This window comes from Trachymyrmex septentrionalis, unplaced genomic scaffold (assembly GCF_001594115.1).
Source record: "Trachymyrmex septentrionalis isolate Tsep2-gDNA-1 unplaced genomic scaffold, Tsep1.0 scaffold101, whole genome shotgun sequence".
NCBI classification, from domain to species: Eukaryota; Metazoa; Arthropoda; class Insecta; order Hymenoptera; family Formicidae; genus Trachymyrmex; species Trachymyrmex septentrionalis.
Window position 1 is genome coordinate 1,170,720 of NW_017304136.1, and position 18,997 is coordinate 1,189,716.

At 34.0% G+C, this 18,997-nt stretch overlaps 2 protein-coding genes across 2 annotated transcripts in view; both read left to right on the forward strand.

The window, feature by feature from the left end:
- Nucleotides 1–1,108: 1,108 nt before the first annotated feature.
- LOC108754579 lies at nucleotides 1,109–4,135 on the forward strand. Its single transcript, XM_018497045.1, has 3 exons — nucleotides 1,109–1,158; nucleotides 1,688–1,892; nucleotides 3,640–4,135. The coding sequence occupies exons 1-3, from the start codon at nucleotides 1,109–1,111 to the stop codon at nucleotides 3,682–3,684; spliced, it is 300 nt and encodes a 99-aa protein (XP_018352547.1). The 3' UTR covers nucleotides 3,685–4,135.
- A 5,648-nt stretch (nucleotides 4,136–9,783) lies between these two features.
- LOC108756921 (tubby-related protein 4) overlaps nucleotides 9,784–18,997 on the forward strand; it is a 24,725-nt gene continuing 15,511 nt past the window's right edge. Inside the window, exons 1-2 of the mRNA XM_018501105.1 lie at nucleotides 9,784–10,190; nucleotides 17,649–17,816. Coding sequence (XP_018356607.1) covers nucleotides 10,095–10,190; nucleotides 17,649–17,816 — 264 coding nt within the window. The 5' untranslated portion in view covers nucleotides 9,784–10,094. The remainder of the gene's footprint in view (nucleotides 10,191–17,648; nucleotides 17,817–18,997) is intronic.

The following is an 18,997-nucleotide window of genomic DNA, read 5'->3' on the forward strand; positions in this document are numbered from 1 at the left end:
ATTAATATATTAAGGATTATATATACAATATATTACATATATTGCATATGTATGTAAATCAGCCTTAATTAATTTTTTCTTTTTTTTTTAGTAATAAATATATAAAATTGAGAGAAAAAAATGATGAAGAAAACGACAAAAAATCCCGAGCCCTTTCTTTAATACTCTGTAAAGTTTTCTATATATTAATTTTCTATATATTAGTTCTATATATTAGTTTTCTATATTATTAATTCTCCAATTTTCAAAATAATTTTTCTTTTTAAAACAACATATTGTATCCTATTGTATGCCTCTGACTTATTTTATTGTCTTTTATATAACATTATTACTTTCTAAATTATACGAAACCCCTTCTATATATAAAGATCGTTAAAAAAAAGGTTATATCAAGACCACATATAATTTCATATTTTGATATCATTGCAAATGTAGCAAATAAATATTTAATATTTATTTTGATGTAGCTATAACGTGGTAGAATTTCATCGATATTACTCGGCATATATTAATTACTGCATACGTGTGTGTGTGCACACAGAAAACGATCGACGGCCTCGTAGGGTAATAAAGTCACAACCAAAATTATAAAGAGTATCGCGATCTCTCATAAATTATATAATATCTTTAAATTTATCTCTGTTGCATATTATTCATAATCTCTTATATCTCAATTAGCGTCTCGACTTCTGTGCTAGAATCGCACGAGAAATGACCTCTAGGACAGTTTGTAAAATGAAACGCTTAACGCCGGCGCAGAATTTTCATTATCCCTCTTGGGATAGCGATCGAGTGTATCGAGATGTTGTAATGTGCGCGCGCGTTAAAGTAAGGGGTCCAGTAATGTATAAAACCAGCAACCGCATCTAAGGACTCTCGTAAACGAGTTCTCTTGCACATCGGCATTGTGTGCGTTATCTTTAACAAAAATTAGACCATTCTGTATATCTATCTGTAAAAAAAAGTGTTACCATGTGAGTCTTCCTTTTTCTTTTCTTTGTTTTTTATTTTCTTCTCATTTCCTGTGAGAATAGTGCTATTATTTTGGCTCGTTACACAAGCAGTCAAGTTCGCTCACAATGATTATATCAAATTGCTGCTTGAATTGATGCTTGAAGCAAACGCAGTTATTGATACAAAGGAAAAGAAATTCTCGAAGTAGAATATTTTATTTTATCGGAGATCAAATTTTATTTAAATTTCATACTAAGTGTAAAGATTTGTGAATATAATAGGTTTTTTAAAACTTTTTTTAGAGAATTTATAAATTTCTTTCTAAAAGATTGCATATAGCTAGTATTTTTGGTTGCATTATTATGAACGTATACGATTTCCTTCAAGAAATATTCCTAGCTTTGAGCATATTTTAAATACGCATAATATCTCATGCATATTTAACGCATTCACGGTGTTAGTCGTATAAATATTCAAAAATATTTTATTATTACGATAATAACGTAATAATATTTATAAACATTATTATTTCATTACATTATAAATATTTATAATGTAACGAAACTAATAAATATTTAAAACTACATAAATATTAATCATTTATTTATCATATTATAAATTCAATTTATTAGTATCTCCGAGAGCCGGGATTTATGGTATAGTTGATAATTTTATACGAAAGTACAATATTCTCGTTATTTATACAGTAATATAATATATAATTTTTTTTAAGGTTTTGTAAGATGTCTATGAGTTTACTTGGTATAGCATTTCTTTTCTTAATCCTTGTTGCGGACGGTGAAGCTCAATTAAATTTTTCTACCGGATGGGGCCAAGGTAAAAGAAGTCAAGATATGCGAATTAGATCGAGTAATATGGATTGTTCGCCGCAAGGTGCATCGCTGGAACAATTATTAAAGTTATATTCGTTTATTCAGGTATGAGTTATAAAAATTAAAGTTTTAGTTCTCAAAGTTTTAATTAAAAAATTTAATAAATCGTTATAAAACGTTATCATTGTAAGAACTCAATTGATTTTCTCGTGTATTTTTTACTTATATTAATTCTAATTATGATGGAAGATTTATCGTTTCGATATAATTGTTGTTGATCATAAATCATCGTGCAAATATTGTTTCAAGCAATGTTGGAACAGCTACTGTTTGAAGAGTAGGTCAGAGTTGGAAACGTTAAAAAAATAATACGTTATCGTTACCGTTACTTGAAAAAGTAACGAATCGTTACTTTTTGGGAAATTGTTAAGTTAGTTTTCTGGCACGTGATGTTGATAAAATTAGGCTCATTCGACGCATTTTTGCACAAAAAAACGATTGAATTTAATAGAAAGAAGCCGAGAACTAAACTAAAATACGTCTCCCTTGAAACCATTCCACTTACATCTAAAATATTTTTCTATCATAGAAATCAAGTAAAATATTTCAGATACTCGAGTTAGATGAGACACTCTCTGTGTGCGCGCGCGCGCGCGCGCGTGTGTGTGTGTGTGTGCACATACATTATACATACATATATGTATATATATATAATTATAGATATATTTTTAAAAAATTACCTGAGTATAGATACAAGTACAACATAAAAGTACATGATAAATTTAAATATTTTTTTAGGTACTTTTAACAAAAAAAAAGGAAAAAAAAATGAAAAAAGAACACAACAAGCTATATACAAGTTTTATATTATATATACAAGTTTTATTTTATATAAAATTATTACTTATGTAGTACATATAAAAATGTTTAGATAATGCAAATCATAAGTACATATACGTCACCTCGATAGACTATCGCATTTTATAAAGTATCTTTATTTTTATCTTTTAATTTGAATCTTTAAAGCTGTTTGCTTGGCTTTGTTTGAAATGAAAAAATTTCTAAGTCCTTTGATAAAGATATAAATGAGTAAAAAAAATTGAGTTTCAGCTTAATTTCCAACTTACAGTGATAAAAATGTAGGAACTAAAAAACTTAGATTCAACTTAATTTCCAACTTATAACGATAAAAATTTAGAAACTATAAAACAATATCATTTACTAACATGGCGAATTGCGATTTTTCCTACATTTGTAATAAGTTTTGGTGCTTACGATCAAACCGCGTCAAGTAATTAGTTTGCCACTTTCTTTTTATGAAGTTATCTTTAGTCGCTATTCATTAAATTCTAAGAACTAAAATTACCTAAGCGATAAAGCAAATAAAACTTGCACAAAATTGCGAATTAGGAAAAAACAATAATATATAACAATCAATAAAAATTAAGTTTCTATAATGACGTAACATGTATAAATAAATACCTTGTACTTTCGTATCTAAACTTAAAAGGTACCATACAAAAAAGTATCCAAGTACAGATATAGATAACTCTGTCTATAAGGATCTAGATAATTCACTTATGTAAAATTCACATTGCATACGACATCCAATAAGAGAATTCGATTCTAGTTAGTGACACTTTTATCTTTGGGAAACAAATTTTTCTATTGGACATTGAACGTCATATGTCGGATGTCGTAGGCGGTGTGAATCCTACATAGGTAAAGCTAAAGTATCTAGATGTTGTATCCAACACTGGTTTCAAGTATTTATTTTTTATAAAGATTGTAAGAGCAACATGCATTGTCATTCACGATTTATTAAATTTGATTCATTTATTGTCATTTGCAGATGGAAGCTCAAAGGATCTTGGATTGCCAAACCTTGAACAAGTGAACCAGGAAAATGTCATTGGTCTTATCAAAATCGGATTTATGCCAGAATACATATTGTCAGTTTAAATTAAAATAATGCAATTTGAATAATGTAATGAGTCGCCATCTTATAATTTTTTTCCTACTGCGCAGATGACAGATTAGCGTACATAGCAGATATTGGTGTAGATAATTTTCTATTTATTATATATATCTCAAACACAATAATGTTTGAATTGCCTTTGTTATATGACACGATCTAAAACTAATTATTTTCATTTACTTGCTACATGCTTTGTACATAATATGTATTGTAACGTGAGCTGGTATTGAGACAAGTAATATACTATTTCTTGGAAGCTGGTCTTCTTGTGGCCCTGAGAACATCTACTGTCGTACATTATCTATAAATGTTGCAATTCGACAAATGTAATCTCAAAAAATAAACCAACATTGTTAACTGTATTCTGAAAACGGACTAATAATAAACTGATAGAAATATATCCTTTCAAGTCCCCTATTTTTCTCCTTTTGATCAAGAACGGCAACCATGTGTTAATATTAACTTTAACGTTCATTTATACGATATCCCAATCACATATGTGTATTCAGAATATCTCATGAAAAAATATCTGTTAAATATATATGACGCATGTACCATCGCGCTAATTGTTGCGGACGGTATGGCGATATATCGAAGAAACAAATAAGGATACGTTATCCAATTATTTTCGAATGCTCGACTCTTCCAAAAGATCGATTTACATGCATCCCAAAAACCGTTCGATTCTAAAATTTTGTATTTTTAGCTGAATGTATATAACACTTTATATTGCAATTAATATTTTTACCTTATAATAATCGTGTTACGTTCAAATTCCGAATATATGAATGGGTTGGTTTAGAGAAAGAAGGAATAAGAAGAATGGAGTATTACAGGACGTTAGAGCAGACGCTTTGTCTCGCATCCGCGTGAAAGGGGATGGAGTAGAGATCCTATAAGAGATTAGAATCACTCTAGTAAAAGTCGAGACATAAGCGATTCCTCTTCGTGATTGGTGCCGCCAGATTTCAGTTTGTTAACGTGTTAGTGAATAGGTAAGAGCAATTTTTATAGGTGTAGTGTCACGTTTGTCAAGAGATGGTGACGCGCCAGGGCGGACGTTTTTTCACTTCGGTCCGAATCAATTAATCTTCAAATTAATCTTCAAATAATTATCGCTAGTCTAATTTTGATCATATTGAATCCTTCTTATTGTGAAATAGGGCGACGATTAAAAGGAGGAAAAATGCTTAGAAGAAGGGTCTGTGTTTTCTCTCTCTTGATATTATTTATTACTAAAACTACTATTACTACTATTAAAATTATTATTTAAACTATTATTAGGATTAGTATCATCATCATTATTATTTATATTCAAGTTATCTAAAAATTTCGATAGCAATAAGATTCGTCAAGGAGCCTTTCTCCTAATCCGCTGGCTTCTTTGGCGTTTAGCCGCGCATTAGGAAAGATGCAAACGAGATGAACGGTCACCCACTACGAACATTTTAAGAAATAATAAAAACGAAAATTGTTTACCAGACTCTGCATAAGGAAGGAAATAAGACTAAAATCTGAGGATTCGGCCGGTAAACGGAAAAACGACGAATGAAGTAATACGCGGAGTAATCGAACTTCTAAATAGCGGATATAGAATCCATCGAATAATTCGATGAATATTGGAGAATGAGCGCAAAAGGTGATCTATCGAGAAAATCGCTCGAAGGAAAGATGGATGGAAGTAAGAGTTAACAGGCAATAATACAGAAAGCTGGAAGGATGATTGATTAAAACGAAATAACAAAAGATCGATGAATAACATGTAAGAGAAAGAAAAAAAGAAAAACAAAAGAAAAAAATAAGTGATTTACTATTTGAAGTTTCGCTTAGAAAAATATAGGATTGTTTCTCGCTCCAGAAGAATGATTGTTGAAACCTTGCGTGGAAAGTTCGGTCAATGCAGATTGTCTTTAAAGCGCTGGTCCAAAGAAAGTAATGGATGTTGAGCACGGAGTCAAATGTTAAATGCACTAACTAAATGATTAACTCTCTGCATCTCTGCACAACTATTCGAATAACCGGTTAAATTTGTTGAACGACTGTTTTTTTAATAACTATTCGGCTTGCGAAATCGTGGTTTATATAGAAGTATCTTTGGGGATAGATCTTCGTAGGATATATTAGCTTAACAGATTAAGATTTCAATTGGCGAGATTTTTTTTGGGGGGGGGGACGTTTAAAATTCTCGATAATTATTAGAGGGGTGGTTATGAAATCGACTTCGCCTGTAGCGCAAGTCTCGATCTATGATCGGTTATTAGAAAATTGTTACTTCTTTTGTTTAAAAATTTTTGAGATGGACGAGAGATAATTATGCTTTTAAAATATAGCTAAAGTATTTTTGTTAATTATTGGACCATTTCTTTCCAAATTTAATTTGGCAAATATGCCTTTAAAATGATTCACCATATCATTATTGTTTTGCCAAAATTTCGATTATGTCAAAATTCATTACGCAAACAGTTATAAATATATTAGAAAAGATCAGAGTTTTTGCATCTATTATTTATAAGTATACCCATATAATTGCAAATTATAAATTTTATGCAAAATTTCGTTATAAAATTTCTTAAATATTTATCCTATCGATTAAATATAGTATAGATATAATAGTTATAATAATAACCAAAAACGTCATAAACGTGTAAATATAACAAATTCAATGTTTTCCATATATGTTTACTTTCCTTGTAAAAAATGCGACATTTATAGCAGATACGGCAAACAAAAAAATTTTTCGCAAAATAACTCGAAAAGTTGCACGGATGACACAGAAAAAATAATGCCAGTTAAAAGACAAAGAGATGAGTGTTAAACGAAAAATATTAGGTATAACATCTTTATTTTAAAACAATTAATATCTGCTATTTATGATATAAACATCTTAATACTCAAAATTTACTTAAAATGAGTTATTAAGACTAAATTTGATATATTAGAAAAGGTTATAAAGATGAAAAAGAAAAGTAGGAGTAAGAAAAAGTAAGTGAAAAAATATATTATCGCAAAAAGTTCTGGCTGTAGAATGGAAATATATATAAATATCGAAAAATTTGTAGATATATTTCAAAATTATGTAGGCACATTTTAACATAAGTTTTGCAATTATCATTTAATAAAGCAAAATTGTAGCTTTAATAATCTGCTTTTTAATTATGTTACGATGATTTTTAACAGGAATTTAACAGGATCGATCCAAAATATTTCTTTTGTTTAATCTATGTTTATTCAGTTTATGATTATTCAGTAATAAAAAATCTTAGGTACATTTTTAAAATAATATAGAAAAAACTAAACTAAATAAGAAAATTAATCATCAATGATAAATTGATCCTCATAAATTATTAAAATACTATCTTTTCTTTTATTTGTTGACAAATATCTTACTAGAAATTAACAAGAAAAGTGTAAATTGAAGACAGAAATTCAGTTTTAAACTTTCTGGCTTGAAAGGCTCAATGTTATATAATTAGTGTTTGTGTAATTAAGAAAATTGAATTTTTTTACATTTCCACATTTTGAAATCGTAATCGAAGTCCAGTTACAAGAGAGTTCGAGGAGACCGTGATGATTCCTTTAGTTCCAACTGAAGGTCAATCTGGAAGCAAAAGGAAGATAACAAGAGTAAAGAAAGCAGTGAAAAAGCAAAGAAAATAGCAAAATAAAGAAAACAGCAAATTTGAAAGTAAAGAGAATAATATGAAAATAACAAATCTGAAAGCAAAGAAGATAAGAAGTAATGAAAGTAGCCAATCCAAAAGTAGGAAAAGCAGTAAAAGCAAAGAAAGCGAAGAGAACGCGAGGATTCCGCTACTTCCAACCGAAGGTCAATCAGGAAAATGGCAAGAGTAAAGGAAGTAGCGAATCCGAAAGCAATTGCGACATCAGTGACAAGAGCGCGAACTTTCTGTTGCCCAATATTTCTTCATCGGCTATCATCCGTCTCTAATGATCTTATTATATGTATACATTTTTATTTTATTCCAATAATTGATTACTTTATATTTTTTTCACAAAAAATAAAATTTGTCATAATTTATGTGGTCAAATTAAATATCCGCACACGCACACGCACACGCACACACACATAAAATATATGTAGTAATATATTATATATAATATAATATAATGTTTATACATATAGTCATAAGAAAAAAGTAAACTTAATTTATCCGAAATAAAATTTATTTTAATTTCTAAAAAATAAGTTTTTTAAAGGGATGCTGATGTGACGCTTAAACATCGATGAAATTGCTGTTTGAAGCGACTGTTTGAAGCAATTAAATGCGACATACACACATGATTTACGAGACATAGACACATCACGATATACATACTAATCATATTAATATCGCACGCTTATACACGAATTGTCAGAAGAAATAATATTTCTAATTAAGTTTTCAGTTTTAAATTTTACGATTCACCATTACTCGTTTATTTATTCTATATCTGGTTCTGTCTTTATTTCGCGTATATGGCCTATATAACTATATTTTACAAAGTAAATGTTTCGGTAATTTGATCATTATCAATCGCCATATTAAAGTAAAAGTTGATAAGAAAATTTATAATTTATTAATTTTTTTCTGTTTTTAATACGAAAATAGATTATTGCCAGATACATGTGTATTTTAATTATGGAAAAAGAATCTTTAATTTTGTAATACACTTCATTCATTCAACAACCTGATACTTTTGTCGGTAAAATAGCATATATACACACTCTATCCCCTTAAAGATTTACATAATCATTACGTAAATTTTTTGCACTTTAGTCGTAGATGTTCGCGCATCGGTGGCGCGAAGAAAAGGAAAAAATTGACAAACATACGCTGCAAACAATGAGAGCGTCGTTCACTCAATGCATCCAAAGTGGCGTGAAATTCACCCTCTAGAAAACGAGTACAGCGCGCGTAAAGTTGTTATATCTATCAACAAAATCATTTATATCGGTACCGGTATAAAGAAAAGAAATTATTAACATTTTATGTAGGAAAAGAACTTATGTACGCTTTTCAATGCATGTCGCTTATAAAATAAACTCTATTAGTGTCTGACGATAGTTCCTGATCTAAACTTTAATTACTCAAAGCCATTGCGTACAATAAATAAAAACAGACATTTGATAAAATGTATCGAATATCAATAAAGAATTATTACTTAAACGACATCAATCATTCGCGTAACAAAATAAAATTTCATATCAGAAAATATCGTTAGTAATATAAAATTCAATTTATAAGCAATATGTTGAAAAATGTATCGATATGTTCTTTCCTCTTGCAATAAAGTATTCATAATTTCTTTTTTCATGTAGAGGCGCTTGCAGAAAGGGGCGGCTCCATCGGTTCCATAGCGCGTCGCCGCGTCGCGACGCGGCGCGGCGCGGCGCGGAAAAGCTCGCGGCGAATTTAGTGATGCGGCGGGGAGCACGAGGCGGCCGCGGACCACACGGAATGGAACGGCTGACTCTCAATCAATACGCTCGTCGCGCGAACGCGACGGACGGAAGCAAGAGCTAGCGCGGCTGACGGCAGCGGCGGCGGCGGCGGCGGTGGCGGTGGCGGTGGAGACCCGCGCGCTCCGGCTCCACTGCCTCCACTCCACTCCGCGAGTCCGCGCAGCCGAGCTTTCAGTCGGACGCACGCTCGCGGCTCGCGTTGGTAGCTCGTGCGTCGGTTACACGCGCGGTACCGCGAGGCCAAACATCCACCCGCACGTAAAGCGCGCACCCCCGGCCCCGGCCCGGCGCGGCGGCGTGGCACGGGGATCGCTGATAGCACTCTGAAAGGTGGAGTAGCGTCTCGGGCGGCAAAATGGCGGCCGCGGTAAGAAACAAATGATCGAGGTTGGTGAACGGCGGTGATAAGAGATACGCCAAGGTCGACCGAGATAGTAAGGTATCTCACATCGGCGGTGATCACGCGATTATTTCTTCGGTGATTCCTCCCCATCGTGCCGCCGGATTGTAATATCCGGCGCTGGGTGACGTCGCGGGAGCAAAAGATCGCGCGGTGAGCGCGACGCGCGCGTTCCACCCCCGAGGGACGACGCGAAGCTCTCGGAAGAGGATCGCCCTGATTTTCAAGTCATGAGGGTTCGTCGCGGAACGCTGGTCGCGTGCGGACCCGTTGACGTGTGAGCGTGATTCGATTATCGATCACGGATCCGTCGGCGAAACGAAGAAGCGTGCACGGCGCGAGAATGCTCGCGGAGGAAACGACGTGGAATCCGATTGCGAGGCACGGAGTTGGGACTGCGGGAAAAGGTGCCGGGGTTCGATAGATTGATGGACCTGCCGACGGGAATCCGATCGCGTCGCAACCATGCATCTGCATTTCGAGAAGAACAACAACGCCAAGTGCGACTGCAATATCTTGTCGCTCAGCTGGATGGGAAAAGTGCCGGACGAGTCGCCGGAGGTAAAAATTATTGAACAATCCAGAGTGAACGTTATACAATTATACAATAATGTAGCTATCGATGATAGAACATTTATTGTATAATTAGCAAATAGGAAATAAAGGCCCTAAACGGTCCAGCTGGATCTTTAGCTGCATAGATAATTGGACACGAACTTGTTGTATATTTACATTACGGTTTTGAAAGAGAGAGGACACTTCGTTTAATAATGTTTAATTAAACAGTTTAAAACACATCAACATATCTATTATTTTCTTACTCTTTATGATTATACATTATTTGCTACTTCTTTTTCTTCTTTCATCATATCCATTCTCGTCGCTGATTAATTATTAATATATAATGTAAAAAAATTTCTCCAAAGACCAGATCGTTATGAAAAAGAGGTCATTCCTGATTCGACGATTTCCATGCGCGTTAGATTCCGTCCAAGATAGAATCAACGTTCTTCTCTACATTTGATCGAGCGAATGCAGAAGGCTAAAAATACATTTTATCGCGCCATTTGGTGTTCTGCGAGTCATGAAATAAAATAGATCGTCACTTATATACAATCGTTAATAATATGAACAAATTTATTTTCGCTCACGACGCGCATATTATGTACGATATTGTATAATTAATACGCGGCAGATAAGAAGAGTCTCTTCAAGCTAGTCACTCAGTACATTTACACACGTTAATATCACCCTGATATACTCTTAATCCAGAAGCGAACGGTTAGCTTCGGTGTTTTGGTCTCAGCTCCTCTTGAGCTCGTTTTAGACCATCGATATTGTCCATAGTTATTTTTATATATCTCTTCACTGACGTTGACTCCCCGTCGAAAAAATTCTAATTTAAGAGGATACACAATAACTATCTGTAAATATCAATAAATGGTGATAACAAATTAAGATAAAAGAATAGACACAGTTTTAATTATCAATGGAAGGGAGCATAAAAACCTTCATAGGTTCTTCTCTCTAACGAAAACAATACTTTATATTATTAACTCATTTAATAACAAAAGAATAAACGTTTCGACCTTACTATTGGGTCAGCCTCAGTATCGTTTTATCGTTCACGATAAAAAATTTATAAATTATTCAATCTAAATAACAGTTGTTTATTATATATTTGAATTATCATTCTAGTCATTTGAAGACAATTTTTATTTTATATGACACGTTCCGCCGTGAGAGGAACGATTTATAGGTTTCAAACTTGAGAAATGGTAAGAACAAGTGGGACGGGGGATTGAAAACGTTAACGGGAACAGCCGGTGCTGCAGTAAAACAGTATATAGACGTGAATAAAAACGAACCTGCCATACTTTGACATATATACTTTGGCCGCTGTCGCACTTCGCATCACGGACGACAGCAGATAAAAGTTTTGCTTGAGCGAAAGCAAACGAGCTTGTGCTAGTCGCACTGTAACGAGCGTGAAATTAATTTATCTCACCTCACGTGAGACAACTGAAGCAGTCAAGTCGGGTTTATATGGTCGGCTAAGACCATTTGTAATAAAATCTGACGCCTGAATGACTATGCAGCCGACGACGACACGTTGATAACGAATATCAATAGTCTTGCTGAGCATATATGAAAATAGACGATTCTCCTATTACCAAATAAAATAAACAACCATAATGCAAGATGATCATTAACTCTCTTCGTATTACTCGAATCCGATAATGGTCTCTAATAGTCCCGTGGTTGTAATTATTAGAGAACAAGCTGATATTATGGTACCCCATTTACAGCTTTTACAGTAACTTGGTTAATAATCAATATTTAATTTATTTAATAACGATTGTACATTCGGCAAAGTATTGTTCAATCGATTTTAGATTCAAAGTTACGAAACATTTATTATGGGTTTCGACTCTCAGCCGAGGTAATATTTTTCGCAATAAATTTAAATTTTGCAAGTTTTTCAGATTAACATCTTTCTAATATGATTGAGCACCAAATTATTAAGAAATTGCTTGTCAATTTAATTTAATTTGTGGTATTATTACGGTAGTTCAATTGCGTTTATAAATTCGGAAAATCAATTCGACGCGCAGTTCTAAATGTGGTGCATATGCATCTCTATATATATAGTATATATAATTCACATTGAATTATTTAAGCATTAAAGATCCAGCTTTATCGTTATAGGTATTTTAATTTCTTAATGGTCGTTCTCACATGTACGATCTAAAAATGAGATCCTTATTGTAAACATTTATTATCAAGGACACTATTTATAAAAATGTGACGACACTATACGTAATGGCTCGAAGAGAAACAGGGCAATGTGGCCTTCCAGAAAAATTTAGATCTAAAAAACTGATTCTATTTAAAAAACAGCACTTGTTACAAAATTAACAAAAAAAAATAAAATAAAATATTACAGAACGCATGCAAATGTATATACTCACGCATATTTTCTTTCGCACATAAGTTATTCAATATTAAAAATATATAGTACATATGATATGCAAATTACAAATTAACAGTAGAGTTACAATCAATTTATAGAATAATTATTTTGATGAGAAAACCTCGGAAAAGAAGTTGTCAACAATCAGTTAGAGCCACATTAACAAAATGCCACGCTATTGTTTAACTTTGCATAACTCGAAATGTATATACAAGCTACAGTTCAATAAAAATGTTAAATAATAAATAATTTAAACATACATATTGTATGTTCGTGCGATGATACGCTCCAATTTAAGAAGAACAAAGAAGTTTATGTAATTAAATGCTAAAGTGTACCTTAAAAATGCTTTGAAATGCTCGAAAGTAAAACGTTATAATAAATATTGACTATTGTGTTTAGTCATATAAGCATTGTGGTGTAACAGCGAGCTACTGAATAAATAATTTCATAAGTAATCACTAGAATTCGCCACCTAATAATGAAGATACCAAGAGGAGCTATGATATCTGGCCATAATATCATCTCTTCCTCTATCAATTAACCATTATATCTTGATGTGTTCTTCATATATATATATAATTCGCAATGGGTGGCAATGCTAGAATTCTAGACCAAAAACTCTGAATCACTATTATATGCGGATCACGCTAATGTATACGGTTAAGTAAATACATCTGATAGAGATCCAATAGTTTTTGGGATAGCAAGGGATATCTATAGGTTAATAATGCCACGAGAGAACCACGAGATTGCATCAAAACAGCCGCAGTAGAGATTGGAATCCGTCAGGACGAAGCGTGCAGATTGCAAGAGCGTATATAGAGGTGTCACGAGGATGAAGGGTTTCACGGGAGGGTTGCTGCAAACCGTGTACATCCGTGACTTAACTCGTTGATGGGATGAAGATCGGTGTCTCGAGTGGATCTTTTTACATGGGCCAGCTAACGAGTGCCCAAGTTTCCTGCAACGGGTTTTGTTCCATGCCTCCTACATGGCCATTGAGAAGCGCGAACCGGTACAAATACTAGATGTGCGCCCTTCACGAGGGCGGATGTAATGGCGAAATTTCTCCTTGTGCCAAGGCGCAATAGCGTTTGCCAACTTGAATAAAGAAATGCTTTATTTTTTGCCGCACGTATAATTTTGAGATTCTGGCTTCCAATAAAGACACTCGTAAAAAGATCCTCCTCCAATTTTGATGAACTTTGAATATGTTGTTCTTTAGGCAAGAATAAGAAGCTTGTATATTTTTTATGAGAGCGCAATCGCACTTTTAAGGAACACAACGTTCCTTTGAAAAAAATCGGTTGTCTTTCGAAGCGAGTATCGTAGAAACTGTAAAAGATAAAACAATGTTTAATAATAACGTTTTTAATTTTTAAATAAAAATTAAATGATTTGAAAAGTAACTTTATGATAATTTTAAAATATTTGTTTAAACAAAACAATTTTTATTTATAGGAAACAAAAATAAAAAATTTTAATTATTATTATATGTACAATACTCTTAAAACTATTCAACTTTTATTTCAAACATTTTACTTTCTCTCTTATAATTTCAACGATATTTCCTTCAAAAGACAATAACCGATTTTTCTTCAAAAGAGTACCTATTGTACTCCCTAAAAGTCGATTGTGTGGACTATTATAAAAAAATATCCCTTATTTTTTTTATCTAAAAGACAATATTGAAAACTCATCAAAATCGGAGAAGGACATTTTCATAGATTTCTTTATCAGTAATTGTCAATATAAAACGTCATACGTATAGTTTTAACATAAACATTCTTTCTAGGCTCCTCGCGCGATCGTCTCTATCTCGATAATCAGTTCGTACTTTCCCAATTCCAAATATATTTCACGCATATTCACGGGCAAACACGAGGATTAATCTGACTACCAAACTCGGACGCCCAAACAGGACGCAATCGATCAGAATTAATTACGATGGTCGTATTTCTTGATTGACGAGCACACCACGCCTCACGTCGTCTAAATTCACCGCCGGAGACCAATCTGCAATTGGCGATTTTACGGAAGTCGGACCCTCGCAGGAAGAAGCGCGATGAAAACGGTGTAGAAATGGGGAGGCTCAATTACTGGAAAAATAATTGACTTATGGCAGGGCGAATTCGATTGAGTCACTCGAGTCAGCCGTCCTCAGGAGAATTCGATCAGTACGCTGCCCATTATTTTCGTGTTGTTAACTACCTTCATACCTAATCACTTCGTCATCTTTGCGAAAAGGTCGTAAAAATCTTCCGCTTTCTTCTCGCGAGAACACAATGTAACACTGTTAATCATTACATCCTTGTTATTTATCAATGTAAAACAAGAATAAAATAATTCACTGTATTATACTGTGACCTTCCTGGAAAATTCTACGTCACCTTCACGAGAGACCTCCGTAATAAAACGTCGATATTCCGCGGGTTTGTATACAACGGCCGTTTCATATAAAATGTCAGAGAACTATTACGTAGTATAAATTTTGGATGGCACCGTAAAAGGCTGCTGCAGATAAATGATGGTCCATTAGAAGGACGGGCACGTTACGAACGACCATTCTCAACTTGCGCCGCGATCAAGTGGGATTTTCTTGCTACTCCATTGTGTAGTGGGAAAAATTCTGCAGCTAGTCGAACCCGGTTCTCCCGGTTAGAGAACGACAGATCGAGTTTGTAACCCATGTGAGAATTGGGATGCGAACTTATTAATGTGGATCCTGCCGGCGTGACATGTACGCGTCATCGAGATAATCCACCGTCATACATTCCCATTATATTCTCGCATTGTGAATTGCGTTTGAATCGATAACGTCATTATTGAGAGCCGTTACGCTGCTACTACTACGGCCATTGTTCGCCGGTAAATTCTATCGAAGCGTTTCGAGAAAGCAAACGCTACGCTATTTTCTCTCTCTCTCTCTCTCTCTCTCTTTCTCTCTCTCTCAATCCTCTGCAACGTGTGCTGTTATTTGCAGCACAAAAAAATCTCGGCCCGCCTCGTTCGCCGTTCCGCAAAGTGCGTCTTCGCGCAACATCGATTTCCACCGAACCCTCTCTATTTTCCGCGGATTGCTCTCAACGTGTTTGCGAAGATTGGATTACCGCTGATTTCTCTTCCTACGCTTCTGCTATGCTCTCTCCTCTATTGTCATATCTCTATGACTCTCAAAAAAAAAAAAGGAAAGGGAAAACCACCCTCGGTGCTCATCGATCACAGCACATGGAACGTTTCTCACCGGTCGACGCAACGGTAGAAATTCAACACAATTTTGGGGAACGTACTGACATACACAAGTGAAGCAATGTCGACATCGTGTCTAAACATTAGCGCAATCAACGAGATATAAATTGCTTAAAATAATTAAAGAGGATTATTGGATGGTTTGACGCGACGGCATCTTTGTCCGGTTTTTATTATTCCAATATTAGATAACTATCCGAAGAATTTCTTAATAAACTGTCGAATTATTTCGCTTCTCCTGTTCATTTCGTTCATAATAGACTGCTCAAAGTGCTCAGAGGATTTTTGTAGTAGCATGATTTTAATAATCTACTCTCGTATCTCATCATTATCTATCTTACAAAAGACTGCCTCGCAAAACATCTTCATTAGATCGTACTTTAATTACATCCAGCCTAGTACGTATATACACAGGCAGCATACGTGTAGAACGATAATTTATCTATCACAAAACACGCGTGTGGAAACTATTATGCCTACGACATATAATCCAGTTTAGAATTTTAATGAAACGCTATGATGCAGTTTACGCTTACGGAGTTATTTCATGCGCAATATTTTAACGGAAACTTCATCGCGGATAAGAAAGAAGGATCCTACCCTGCTGGTGAAGATCTTGATAGAATCGTGTGAAAAGTTTCTAGAACTACACTACTAAGATATATCTTTTTCATAACACGTCGTTAATCTTCTTTTCAAAACTTCGTAAAGAATGATAAATTTCTTTCTTAAAGAAGTTAAAATGACGTTGTTAATTAATCCGACCGCTTCTTCAGAACAATTTATTGCAGTTAATTGGAGAAGTAGGAGTCCCATCGATCGATGGGACGAATGCCAAAGGGGACACAAATTATCTGGATTGAATATTTCTTGTATTCATGCGATTGTTCCTATGCCAAAATCTATTATATATAATTTGCTAGAATATAGATATAAATATATCATCTTAATATTATTTTCATATCGCGTGTAACTTTCGAAACGATTTTCTATTCAAAGAAAGTTTAATGCGTTGAGTAATAGATAAACCTGAGGGAGAGAGAGAGAGAGAGAGAGAGAGAGAGAGAGAAATACTTTCATAAATATAGCGTGCATGTATTTCGATATTGCATCTTCTAAGGATTCGGATTGACTTGAGTAATTATATCTACATACGTAATAGGTCTGAGGGTGAAACCTCTTTTCAGCATTGAAACCCTCGCTACCTAATACTGTCACGTTTAAGTGGAAACGTTACGTGTCGACGAATAGTAATAGAGTTCTAGTAAGCATCTTCGATTTCAATTGAACGATTGTGCTTTCCTGACATCGAAGGGTATAGCAGTCGGTCGTACGAAAATTAACCTACCTGATTATTCATGGCGACCAATCCCTTACTTCTATACTTAGCCAAACGTAACACGTTCTAATTGAACTCGATGATCAAACTCCGTGAGCTGAATAATGAATCAGGCCTAGAAAGTAGTCTCAGGAAATGTCTAGCGTGATAAGGTAGTTACTAGATAATTTATTTGCAAATTTAAGCGATATTTTATTCCGCCGTCAACTCTGGTTCTCGTATTTTTAAAAAGGTCACAGTGTTCTGTGTGGAGCAACTCTTTTTGGTTCCATTATTTGCGCCACACAAATTTTGAACCGTGATATTTATCGCAATTGACTTCGCCTCTTGTAAGAAAATCGTTCAAAAAATCTCCACGCTAAAATTCGATGTTAAAATCCATTAATCACCAGTATGACGTTTCTATGCGCGCTATAGCACGAAAGTTTAACTAACGTTCTCCTTTTATTTACAGGACGAAGGATGGCAGCTCGATCGTATAAATTACTACCAGGAAGGATGGTTAGCCACCGGCAACGCCCGTGGCTTAGTAGGAGTGACTTTTACCACGTCGCATTGTCGCACCAGAGCCGCGGAACTTCCACTCAGGGCGAATTACAACCTCCGAGGGCACCGTAGCGAAGCAAGTATCGCCTTTCCTCTAACTTCTCGCCACCCGAACCTCTCAAGCCGTTTGAACGAAACCGACATTTAATTTCTTCCTGCGGGTCTTCCCTCCCTGAGCATCAATGTCGCTTACATGCATTTCCATAACTTCCCTGACTATAAGGTTATTGCAATATTTTCACTTAAAATATTTTCACTTTAATTACATGAAAAAAATTATTTTTTTGCATCTTTCACATTTTACGATTTGTTCCACCAAACGGCAATTTATACACTGATTGTGAGAAAAAAATTTGTTGATACTTGTATTACATGTACAATAATTACGATTATTACTGCAATAATATTAGCAATAATAACTATATGTATAGTTCAATTAATAAATTATAAATATATGTAATTGAGAATAAAAAAATAGCTGTAACTATAGTTGTTATTATTATTAGTATTACTATTGCCATAAAAAAATTTGCAATTACTATAAATTATAGTTATAAATATTTTTTAGAACAACCATGTAACATGGTTGTCACAAAACATGACTATAAATTACAGTAATTTCATACATATAGTTGTTATTGCTAACATTATAGCAGTAATAATTATAATTATAACAACATTTAATTATACGTTATAATTAAAGTTAAAACTATCAAAAATTTGTCTCAGTGTCGATTGAATAATGACCAACGTGTTCAATAATGTGACATATTACAATATTACAATTTCATTTTTCTCGAAATTAAATCTTTCAACGCGAGCAGTAATAATTATAGTAATATGTAATTATAAATAAGTATAAATGTAGTTATAAATAACAAATATATTGTCCTCAGTTTAGACTAGGTGATAATCAATGTACTCAACAATGTCAAATATTATCATAATTTCATGATTCTCGAAATTGAACCTTCCAACGCGAGCGATATCCTATTTTGCTTTGCGATATTACGGAAGGAAGCGTACGAGGGTTATCGGTTAGTAACAGTCAGTGTGTATGCTTTATCTGCTCGATGCACGAGCCGTGGTAACCGCTTGCAGAACGTGTGTGTTAAATCGACAAAGAAATTGGATGATTGCGCGACGCTGATAGGAGCCCGACAATATATTGAATCGTTAAAGAAATGCAAGCAATTTATATAAATAAAACGACAAACTCTCTCTCTCTCTCTCTCTCTCTCTCTCTCTCTCTCTCTC

Coding starts and splice junctions, on each gene's coding strand:
- LOC108754579 (XM_018497045.1), top strand. CDS start 1,109: ATGCTTGAAGCAAACGCAGTTATTGATACAAAGGAAAAGAAATTCTCG. Junction 1,159..1,687: donor AAGGAAAAGAAATTCTCGAA/GTAGAATATTTT, acceptor ATTTTTTTTAAG/GTTTTGTAAGATGTCTATGA. Junction 1,893..3,639: donor AGTTATATTCGTTTATTCAG/GTATGAGTTATA, acceptor TGTCATTTGCAG/ATGGAAGCTCAAAGGATCTT.